The 12,097-nt window shown below is 47.3% G+C and overlaps 1 protein-coding gene across 1 annotated transcript in view; it reads right to left on the bottom strand.

Annotated features, from left to right (window-relative positions):
• The window catches only part of KIAA1549L (KIAA1549 like), a 268,932-nt gene that overhangs the window by 121,615 nt on the left and 135,220 nt on the right, over positions 1–12,097 (bottom strand). The window contains exons 2-3 of the mRNA XM_032414728.1: positions 4,268–4,612; positions 590–1,207 (exon numbers count right to left, since the gene is read on the bottom strand). Of these exons, the coding sequence (XP_032270619.1) occupies positions 590–1,207; positions 4,268–4,612 (963 nt within the window). The remainder of the gene's footprint in view (positions 1–589; positions 1,208–4,267; positions 4,613–12,097) is intronic.

Below are 12,097 nucleotides of genomic sequence, written 5' to 3'. Positions count from 1 at the left end.
TCTAGAGGGGAGGGGGTTGGGAGGATGGGTTAGCCTGGTGATGGGTATTGAGGAGGGCACGTTCTGCATGGAGCACTGGGTGTTATGCACAAACAATGAATCATGGAACACTATATCTAAAACTAATGATGTAATGTATGGGGATTAACATAACAATAAAAAAATTAAAAAAAAAAAAAAAAAAGAAATGGTTTCCCCGGGGGGCCTCTGATATCAGGACTGATCCCGGGACTAGATTCCGTGTCACACAAAGCTCCCCTTCTCCTCTGTCACTTATGATAAGGACCAGGGGTTGTCAACCTCAGCACTGTGACATTTGGGGCTGGATTATCCTTTGCTGTAGGACTGTCCTGTGCCCTGTGGGGTTTAGCAGTATCCTGGTCTCTGTCTCATTACATGCCAGTAGCACTCCCCCTACCCTCCAAGTCACAGACACCCCAAAACGTCTCCACACATGGCCACAAATGCCGTCTGGGGGGAGAAGGAGCAAAACTGTCCCTGGTTAAGAACCACTCATCTCAAAGAAATCAAATACTTCTGCTACATAATTCTGCTGCTTTCAAGTAAAATCAGGACAGTGGACTCTCACCTGTCTTCACCAGGAGCTTACTGGACATCTGACACTCCAGGTTGGATGCCGTTTTGCCGGTGGTGACCCCGGCAGTCGACGCAGCGGGAAGAGCGGCGTCTGTATTTCCTGCTAGTGCAGGTGGCACGCGGGTGGCCCTCACTGGGGCGGTGACGGACGTCAAGGCTGCTGTGCTGGTCAGCGGGCGTGCGGTGGATGCCCTGGGCATGTCCGGGTTGGTGGGCTTTGGGAGGCCCGTGTGCATGGCTTGTGGTTTCCTGGGGAGGTGTGTTGTGGACAGCAGGCCCGAGGCAGTGCCCGGGTTGCCTTGCATGGCTGTATGAGCACCCACGGTGTGTGCTGTTCTTGCAAACATGTAGGTTGGTGTGAATGAGAAGGCCGGATGCACCGCCCCCGCTGTCGTCTTCGGGCCAGGCGCTGCGCTGTTTGTGGCATTTTTAGCTAGGGCAGTGGTCCAACTGCTCTTGACTAATCCCGAGGCCATGGCTGCCGGGCTGCTGCCGGGGCCCTTGGCGACCAGGGCTGCAGACAGCGCCTGTGGACTTGATTTCCCCAGGGACGACGTGGCTACTGCCGTTGCTGCTGTCGGTTCTGCCCTGGACGACACTGAGGGGTCCGCTGCAAAGAGAAAAAAAGCAAAGTCTGTCACTTGTGGTGGTGACGGATGGATGTAACTTACGGGTCTGCTGGCGTGGAAAGTCTCTGTGCTCTGGAATTTAGGCAAAATGGCTCTAGGTTCATTAAGTCAGCTACCCATAGTGAGGATGCCACTTACAGAAACCTGTGGTTGGCAAGAAGGACATTTAAATTCTGAATACAGATCTTCCTCGCCTTACGATGGGGTTATGTCCTAATAAACCCATCGTAAGTTGAAAATATCATAAATCAAAAATGCATGTAATACACCTAACCTACCGGACACCATAGCTTAGCCTGGCCCACCTTCACCGTGCTCACAATACTTCCCTTAGCCAACAGTTGGGCAAAATCGTCTGACACAAGCCGATTTTATAATAAAGTGTTGAGTATCTCATGTAATTTGTGGAATACCGTACTGAAAGTGAAAGAATAGTTGTGTGGGTACAGGAGGGTTGTAATTGTATCATTGTCGACCCTCGTGATTGTGAGGCCGACTGGGAGCTGTGACTCGCTGCCCTGCCCAGCGTCACCAGAGAGGATCATACTCATCGCTAGCCCGGGAAAAGATCCAAGTTCAAAATTCAAAGTAGGATTTCAACTGAATGCCTATTACTTTCACGCCGTTATAAGCTGAAAAATTGTAAGTCGAACCATTGTAAGTTGGAGACTGACTGTACTTTCAAAAAACTCAAGTCAGCAGAGGATCGAGGACATAGCTCTCTGGGGCTGCTAACTCGTTCATCATCCTCAAAGTGTGTTTCTGCTCCTTCTAAGCAAAACTGGGTATCTGTGTTGAACTTGAAGATCCTTTGTCCACAGAAGCAGTCATACCTGTTTTGGAGGTACTGGAAAACAAACTACCTGTATGAGTGGCTGTCCATTTGTTGGGGCCCTGAGAAGCCAGCCGCACTTTGGATGGGGTCCTGAATCTGGCCCTGGTCGATAGAGGAGGAGATTCAGCCGTACTGTGATATCTCAAGAGACTCTGGAATGGTGGAGAAGCGCTTATCACAGGAGATGGAGAGATGTCACTGGAAATGGAGAGACTCGTATCTCTTCCATCTGAAAGCACTTCGTGCAAGCCGGCTGTGGAAGTGAGCCTTGGAGAAGCTGGAGAAAGAGCACGTGATGGATGCACAGGCAGCTGCAGGTGGGGACGAGACGCAGCATGTTGGCTTGCGGATGGGTACTCTCCAACCTCAGCTGTTTGGAAGTCTCTGGAATGGTTACCAGTTATGGACACGAAGTCTGTATGGTTTCCAACCATGGTAACCTCTGACTGTTGAATGGGCTGGTTGGGGCTTGTACGAAGGACTGGAAGCTGAATGTTAAAGCCTTCTGCAGTCACTAAATGCCCAGCAGTAGCTCTGAAATCTGAAGATTTTATTGTACTGGCAGCTCAAGTTGAACCACTGGGAGGAGGAGTTGAAGCTGAATGAGTTTCTCAACTGGTGGAGTTAATTGTGTGCCCATTTAAATCATAATTTGTTTGCTGCAGCAAGCCAGATATCATTGGCTCTATGGAGAGGGATCCAGTTTCTGTGGGAAGAGAACTCCAGAAAACATCTGTGGTTGCTGGCTTTTTCACATGTCTCATTGTTGAGAAATCATAGACCTCAGCGGAGGAGGGAAATGCTGTCACCTGCTGGGAAGTTGAGACTGGCGACTCAGAGTGGTCTACCACAGCTGCATGAGCCTCTGGGTTGATGTTGGACGAGCTGGGGGATGGGGAAATAGTCTGGGTGCTTCGTACGGAGGGCATGGAAGGGAGAGCTAATTCTGTAGGGAGGTTTGTTCTTAGTGTTGTAATGAAAAAAGATGAAATATGATCAGTGCTGGAATCAGAGGTGAACCCATTTACAGTGTGAAGACTTGGAATCTCTTTACTTGGAAGGGTCTGGAGAGCAACTGTCAAATTTGCCTTTTCGTTTTTCTTTAAAACAGTTTTCACGCTCTCTTCTTCCCACAGGGGAAAGACCCAAATCGTGGAAAGAAGATCGGGGGATTTGCTTGAGAGGGGGAGGTCTGTAGCCACAGCAGGAGGGGCTCCGTCAGTGCCCTCCTCTTGAGGAGTTGGCATTTGGGGCACCGTGGATGGGGAGGCATGAATCTGTAGCAGCTGGGGGAAAGTGGGAGCTGAGGGAAAGGCTGCTGCTGTGCTTTTCCATGCCCCAGGAAGGACGGCTTGCCCTCTGCTGGCAGTGGGGAGAGGCAGAGGAGAAGGCACCAACGAAGAAGCCGTGTGTTCTGCCGAAAGGACGGGCCCTTCGGAATTCTCTGGAGCTGCTGACAAATGCCGTGGGTGAGCGGAGTCATTTGCGGTAGCAGGGGCTAGCTTTCTGCTGGTCGTTTCCACTGCCACTGATTCTGCAGTCTGGAAAAGTGAAGACACAGCCTCCTGGGTCCCTGCTGCCACGGCTGCACTCTTAGCAGTAGGCAAAGACACCCCACCGTGCACTCCTTCAGCCAGCCCAGCTTCGACGGGGTGGGTGGATGTGGGACTTGAAGCCACTTCCAACGCTGACCATGAGGGAGGTCCATCTGGAAGTCGAGGAAGACTTCCAGGCACCAGGGGAGGGGGAGGCAGATGGGCCAGTTCTGCCACGGAGCTCAAAAACTCAGGTGTGGGGGAGCCCGCGGAGTGAGGACCCGCTGTGGGGCGCAGCTCGGGCCGCTGCACTGCTGAGGATCCAGAAAAACCTAGATGAGGGATGCCTATCAAATCCTGGGCATTTTTGGACCAAGTGTGGTTCATTTCACCAGCAAATGGGCTTGGGGAATTAGCTATGCTCTGACTTGAAGAGGAGCCAGGTGGAGCTGTTTGGGGGAAGAAAGGCACTTGGGTGGGCCGTTCGGCTGGTTTAGAAAAGATGATGGAATGAGGTGAGTCAGGAGGCAATGAAGAGGATGAAGGTGGAGGGAAAAATGGAAGCATGTCTGATCTTGGGGAATGTTGTGTTGAAGTGGAAGGAGTCCCTACCCATACTGGCTGAGATGGGGTCGTGGACAATGAGGGGAGCATGCTGGTGTGAGGCAAACCTGACACGGAGGTTGCGTCTTTTCCCCCTTGAGGTCTCGGCTGGACCACAGACTCCGTGGAATCCTTGGAAGGCTCGAGGGAGGTGCTATGGCCACTTCCTTGGTAAGGGGAGGAAGAGAAGTCCCCGTGAGCCCTAGCTCTGCGGTGTGTCTTGGGAGGAGGTGTTCGGGGGAACTGCAGCACGCTCGTGTTGTCAGGGGACGGTCCCAGCACATTCTGGATTCTGGCCACTGCCGAGGAAGACTGGACTTCGGAGAAAGGCCATGTTGGTGCAATCGGTAACACTTTCCCATGAGGAAATGACTCCGGGGTCGGGCTGACTGTTATCTGTAGATTGTCTATTCCTGTGAAACAAAATACCACACGATCAGGCATCAGCTGGTCATCAAGTGCCTGCAGTGGAAGGTCCTGGAGAGAAGGGGTGGGCAAGGCAGACACTGCTCCCATCTCACAGAGCTGCCGCCCTAGCACAGAAGACTCATTAACCGTATTCAGACAATGATGTAATTGCACAGATGCAAATGCTGAGCTACCCTACGGGGCAGGTATGTGAGCAACAGTCTCTGATGAAGTGATATTTGAGCAAAGATGCAGAAGATACCTGTGTATCTTAAATCTTTTTTTCTGTACCACCTACAAGGGTTGGACTGTAAAACTCACAACCTAGAAAATCGAAGATCAACGTGACTACCTGCCGTGGCCAATGACACCAAAATAAACCTCATGCAAGAAACCCAAAATGCAAAATGAAAGGACAGTGTATCTGGATGCAAATGTGTTTTTAGGACCCTAAGTCCTCTCCAGCCAAATAACTGAGGTTGTCTATGCTTGGAAAGATGGCCCCAGTGACATCTTTCTCTCTCTGAAAGATAAACTATGCACATCCAACCGAGGACTGGAGATACCTCACAAGACCCAGTGTCACTGCAAGCACCTACAGAGAAATCAGACTGTCAGCACCAACATTTCCTGTGCAAAGCTGCAGGCAGAAAGGAAAGAAGAGAAAGGCACAAAATGGTGAGCTCCACAGGAAAGGAGGCAAGAACATAACTGAGCAGAAAGCTGGAAATTTCACGCTCGGGAAGAGAAACAATCCTGCTTGACGATTCTCTGGTCCCCTTTCCATGGTTCTGCAGTGTTGATGGCGTTCATGACCCCAGTAAGTGCCCTTAAGTCATATTTTAAATTAAAAGTAAAAAAGAAAAGGTACTTCTAGAGCTTTCTCCATTACTACCTAAAAATGTTAGAACAATCTGACAGAAACAAGCCAAGGAGAACTGAAGTTAGAAAATCTGGTTTGAAGTGGAGTGGGGTGGGGAGGTGAAGATGGGTGATGTACAGGAGCAGATTTGTGTTTTAGAACAAGCATTCTGGTTATGGAGTGAAGAACAGAACAGACTGGAAAGGGGTGGGAGTGGATGACAGGAGAGACCAGAAGGAATCCCTCTGCCCCCACAGTGGTCCAAGCATGGGATGACTGGAAAGTTGTGAGAAGGAATTGAGCCATGGTAGAGGACTGAAACAGATCATCCTCTATGACCCCTTTCAATTCTCAGATAATCTAATCCTTTAAATATATTTGTGTTTGTGTGTGTGTGTGTGTGTGTGTGTGTGTGTGTTTAATGGCTGCAATTTCTCCTATATGCCTCTCATTAAGAGGTGAGGTCTATGTCCCCTCCACCTGGAGCCGAGTGGGCTTGAGACCATTCAGCCAATTTCAGTGTGGCAGAAGCAATGCCATGTGGCTTCCAAGGCTCCCATTACAAAAGGCCAGGCAGCTTCCACTTGGCCTCTTGGAAGGCTTGCTCTCCATATACTCCCTTACTCTCCCTCCTGGAGCCACCACCACTCTGTGAGCAGCCCAAGCCACATGGAGAGGCCATGTATAAGTACTCCAGTCAACAGTCCCAGCTGAGCCAAGACTCCCAGTCATCCCTGCCCATGTGAATGAAGAAGCCTGCAGGGAATTCTAGTCCCTAACCATTCAAGTCACCCTGGCTGTTTCAGTCTTCCCTCCTGAGTCCCCAAGAATCATGAAGCAGAGACAAGCCTTCTTCACCGTGCTCTGTCTGGATTCCTGAATCCATGAGCATTATAAAATGGTTGCTATTTTACCACACTAAGCTAGGGGTGCTTTGCTATGCAGCAATAATAACTGAAACAATACAGGATTGTGTCCCTCACTTCTGGGAAATGAATCTCTATAGCTTTAATGAGATTCTCAAAAGGATTCAGAAGACAAAACACAGCTAAGAACTCTTCATTTCAATGAAAATTACTTCTGCTTTATACACAAGATTTTAAAATTATGTCGATGCTAATAAATAAAATATATTTGTATTAATTGACCTAACATGGTAGGGGTAGAAAGGGAAGAAAAAATCTTGAGGGGGAAATGAGAGGTAATTTATTAAGAAGAGAGAAGTAAATTAAGAGAAGTAGGACAAAACCAAATTACAGAAAGCTTAAAACACTCAAAAAAAGGTAGCGAAGTAGAAGTGTGATACAGGTTGCATATAGGAGTGTGTTTGACACACTCTACAGTATTCCCATGATCCCTGTCTCTTGGCGGTCATGTCTTTGCATGACCCTTCTTCTTGAGTATGAGCAAGACCTGTGACTTGCTTCTAACCAATAGAATATGGCAAAGGTGATGGGATATTACACTTGTGTTTATATCATCTAAGACTCAGTCTTGCTAGTAGACTTGCTGTCCTTGGTGGCCTGATGAAATAAGAGGCCATACTAGGAAAGCCCATGTGGCAAAGGGCTGTAGGTAGCTTCTAGAACTGCAGGCCGTCTCCAGGAACTATGAGCAGCCCCTCAGAGGTGAGGCTGGTTTCCCACTGACAGCCAGCAAGAAGCTAGGGCCTTCGATATGGAAGCCACAAGGAAATGAATTCTGCCAACAACCTGAGTGAACTTGGAAGTAGATCCTTCTCCAGCCAAGCTTCCAGATGAGAACACAGCCCAGCTGACAAGACAACTGCAGCCTTGTAACAGACCTTGTGCACAGGACCGGAAGAAGCTGTGCCCATGGAAACTGGGAAATCATAAGTGCATGTTATTTTGAGCCAGAAGTTTGTGGTAATCTGTTATGCAGCAACAGAAAATTAATAGAGGTAGGAAGTAAGGAGCTGTGGAAGGTTATATGGTGAATGGGAGTGTAGGAAGAAGAGATGGAGCATGAGGTACCATGACTGGAGAGTAGCATAAAGGATGGCGAGAAGTTGCCATCAAGACAGTAAAAAAGAAGCCCAAGTTAATATGTTTGTTTGGAATATCACAGAGAAGCTGTGAAACAACAATTCTCACATAGTACCTGGGACTCAGAGGAAGTTATCTGAAGAGAACACTGGGCTTTGCAAGAGCAGAAACAAACTGAGGGTTCTAGAGGGGAGAGGGGTGGGGGGATGAGTTAGCCCAGTGATGGGTATTAAGGAGGGCACATACTGCATGGAGCACTGGGTGTTATACAGAAACAACGAATCAAAAACTAATGATGTAATGTATGGTGACTAACATAACATAATAAAATAAAATTAAAAAAAAAAAAAAGAGCAGAAACAAAGCCACACCAGAAACAGCAGCAGACACATTGGAATGTTGCTATGAAACAGGTTGTACTCTTCGGTTTGAATCCTATTTTTCAAAGAAAAAAAGAAGCCACACCATTCTAATCAAATTACTAAATTCTTTTCTTCTCAGTGTAATCTGAGTCTCCAATCCACCCCCTTCTCCAGTCCAAAACCCCTAACTCCCTTCTACTTACAACGACATGAACTATTCTTTGCGGACAAATATGGTTAACAGTCTTTAAAAAAAAAAATGCACAGAACGCAATGATATAGCCTACATACTAGAGGGGAAGACGACAGGCAATGGTATTTTCCTGCATAAGCCCCTAACCGGCTATCCTTTCTGAACATTAAAAATATCACTCATTCTTTAAAAACCCCACAAAAACACAAAAACAGAAACAAAAACCAAATATCACTCATTCTAGGGACCAGCCAACAATTACCTGTGTTTGGACAGTGTGTCCCCACACCAAGGAACTGGTAATCTGAAGAATTTTAAAAGGAAGTAGCTTAAATGGTAAGAGATTTAAGGAGGTTCTGGATAAAGAAAGATGGGGAGCAGAGATGGATTTATGTTGGAAATAACTTGCTTATCAAGTTTGCATAGAGTCCCATCAGGGCTAAACTTATCCTTGAACTGAAGTTCATTAACTAATGCAATATAAAACAGGTTAGGAAGTACTTGGCCAGGTTTGGAAGCAGAATGTCAGAAACGGCGAGAACTGCCTCCCTAGTCTCCCCAGACCTCAAGCCCCCGCTGGTAACACCCAGATGCATAACGAAAACGATGGGTTGTTCGGGGCTCGGTCTTCCCAAAGCCCTCCGCGCTGCTAGCGCATCTTTCCCACTACTTGCCCGTAACACCGGACCTGGGCTCCAGGCCTGCTGTGCTCAAAGTATTCCCGCTGCATGGCCTACAAACCTGAACCTCGCAAAAGCCCACACGTACATCAGGCTCCTCTGCTTTTTCTCTGCTCTGAACCTCTCTTTAGTCCATAGGACTGTGTCAGTCCTCTGTTCATGGCTGTTTTCACTCCAGACCCCAGCAGAGATCCTCCTTTTCCAAAGCATCAGAGTCTCCTACTTAAGAAATATTCTCCGCGCAAGATCAAAGGGCCTCCCAACGCTGTCCTGGATGGCTTCCTGGTTTCCTCAAACTACTCCTGTAATGTGGCCATAGTCATAGTCCTTTCCCACTCAGCGCTTCCCTCCTTGGCCTGCTGGAGACACCAAGGAGAAGGAGGCCTTCCCACAGCCAGCCTGGGACCCATTTCCAACCACGGTCATGAAGCCATCCACTTTGTCCCATTCACTGCCCACCAGCAGGTTTTCTTAATTGCAACACTTTAAGAAAAGCAAACCTGATCAACAGCAGCTCTTGAATGTAAGAGACTAAGACAACCAGTTAATAAACAAGTATCCCAAACCCCTCCTCCTTGTATGTCAGAGAAAAATATCTGCAGCTTTCTATCAGGCCTCAGAGTCAGACTGCCTGGATTCAAATCCCACTCCTCCATTTGCTAGCTGTGTGACCCTGGACAAGTTACTTAACCTCTCTGTGCCTCTCCCTCATTTGTAAAATGGGGATTATTCCAGTACCTACCTCATGGTACCTACATTACCATGAAATTGTTTTAAGTATTAAAATGAGGTGATACAGGGGTGCCTGGGTGGCTCAGACAGTTGAGCATCCGACTCGATTTTGGCTCAGGTCATGATCTCAGGGTCATGATATCGAGCCTTGCATCAGGCTCCATGCTCAGCAAGAAGTCTGCTAAAGTTTCCCTCTCCCTCCCTCTCCTTCTGCCCCTCCCCGTGCTCTCTCTCTCTAAAATAAATAAACACATCTTTAAAATGAAGTGATACATGTAAAGTCCTTAGAACAGTGCCTGGTACACAGTGCTCCCAAAACACTAGCTATTACTGATATTGTTCTTGTTATCATTACTTGTTTAGCCCAGGGTAGGCATGGATGCACTCTGAGGCTTCCTCAGAGGCCCCAGATGCTAGTCAAAACTCAGAAATGCCTTGCAGATCATGCACGATCACAATCCCACACGTCTGTGGAACTCCTTACGGTTTGCAGAATCTTTTCACACCCTCATCCCACCTTGTTCCTTACAGTACCTGTGAGGTAGAGGATAAAGGTTATTACCCTTATTTTACAGGTGAGCAAACCATGCCCCAGGGAGGTTAAATGCTGGCTTGGCCAATTCACACCGACAGCTACCCTATAATAGCCAAGTCTGACTCAACCCCTCTGACTTCAGATCCAAGGCTCTCTGCTCCGTGTGGGACGGAGTAGGTCTTTCTCCATTGCCAGGTCCAGAGTGGGCTCCGTCCTCCCAGAGGGACCCCGACAGACTGGAGCCCACATGGTAGCTGCCCCTGTCTCCTGAGTGTGAGGATGAATCTCTCTTTGGTGCTGCTTTGACAAACATTACTGAGCATAGCTCTAAATCAGCGAGACCTCGATTCCCAGAAGGTCAAAAGAGATGAATCAAGCAGCATTGCTATGTGGAAGCATCCACCCCAGCCCCACAGTTCTGAAGTCTGGCGCCTGGGACATTCTTCCTGACACGGTTTCTCTTGGGGCTTTTTCAATGTGCCAGTTAAACACAATCAGATTGCCATTCCTTGAAGCGATGCCAGCAAATAGAAGGCTGTGTTTACCACTTCTACAGAAGCTTTTTAACTATGAAAGCTCTTTCACAGTGATTTTCTTTAAAAAAAAAGAAAAAAGTGTGGGGCCCCTGGGTGGCTCAGTCGTTAAGCGTCTGCTTTTGTTCAGCTCAGGTCATGATCCCGGGGTCCGGGGATCGAGCCCTGCGTCGGGCTCCCTGCTCAGCAGGAAGCCTGCTTCTCCCTCTCCCATTCCCCCTGCTTGTGTTCCCTCTCTCGCTGTGTCTCTCTCTGTCAAATAAATAAATAAATCTTTTAAATAAAATAAAATAAAAAGCTTATTGCTTTCCAATCCTTTGTGAACAGGTTTAAAAATAAAATTGATTCCCCCATTATGATAGTCATACATTTGCTCTTTCATTTTTTAAAGCCTCACTTTATGTGATCATTACAGAAACTTTAGAAACGATGGAAAAGTTGAAGGAAAAGAGTCCCATGCATTCTTCAGCCCCCTCCACAGGTATGTCCCACCACATCGAGAAAACCACAATTCACACTGTGATGAACTGTATTTCTAGATTTTATTCTTGGAAGAGCTTTGGTTTATGTGATTTTCAGACCTGTGATCACACTGCACATTTGACTTTGCACCTGCTTTTGGTCTTTTAACATTATTTTAAAGCATTTTTTCATATTGGATTAGGCTGCATATTGTTCCCACTAAGGCATGGTATTATAATTTGTCTAACTGCCCCCTGACTATTAAGATACAGGTTATTTATACATTTTTAGTATTATAAATAATTGCCTCATCTCCTTCCAATTCTGTCATCATAATCACTGTGCGGCAGGTGGGACAGACATAATGACCTCTTATGGACAAGGTCACCACACACATCTAACTCTAACACCATCTGCATCAGAGGTAAATCAATGGGACTTGGGGTATCTCTCTTCCCCCTCCACTCTGCCATCATCTTGATCTTTCCGATAGGGTCATTTATAAGTTTAAAAACTTCACCCCACTACGGGGCGCCTGGGTGGCTCAGTCAGTTAAGGATCCGACTCTTCATTTCAACTCAGGTCATGATCTCAGGGTCGTGAGATTGAGCCCTGTGTTGAGCACTGTGTCGGGCAGCGTGGAGCCTACTTCGGATTCTCTCTCTCCTTCTCCCTCTGCCCCTCCCCACTCGCACACTCTCTCTTTGAAAAAAAAACCAAAAAAAAAAAAAAAACAACAAACCAAAACCAAAACCAAAACCTCACCCCAGTAGACAGCCTAAACTCAGCCACAGAAAACATGATTAACCACCAATAACTGATCCTCCAAAACAGGACAATTCTATCAGCAAACTTTTCCAAAACTTCCTATTCATTTTTACTATTTCATTCTAACAGCCCTAAGGGGAGTTGAGACCATTTTAATCCATTAGGCAAGAAAGACTGGAGATGTAGGAAAGTCTGAGCCAATTGAAAAGCAGTAATAGGGCCTTAGGAAGTTGGGTAAGGCGTATTACTGGACTTCACGCCATGTTGAAAAGTGTAAATGTAAACCGCTTCTAAGTGAGAGTCCCATAATTAAGATGTCATTGTTTCCACAGCTCGCCATTTTTAGCTCTATTACTT

The sequence above is a fragment of the Phoca vitulina genome, unplaced genomic scaffold, assembly GCF_004348235.1.
Source record: "Phoca vitulina isolate PV1807 unplaced genomic scaffold, GSC_HSeal_1.0 scaffold16, whole genome shotgun sequence".
Taxonomy (NCBI): Eukaryota; Metazoa; Chordata; class Mammalia; order Carnivora; family Phocidae; genus Phoca; species Phoca vitulina.
The sequence above is the reverse complement of the archived record's forward strand: the minus strand, read 5'-3'. Positions and strand labels throughout refer to the sequence as shown.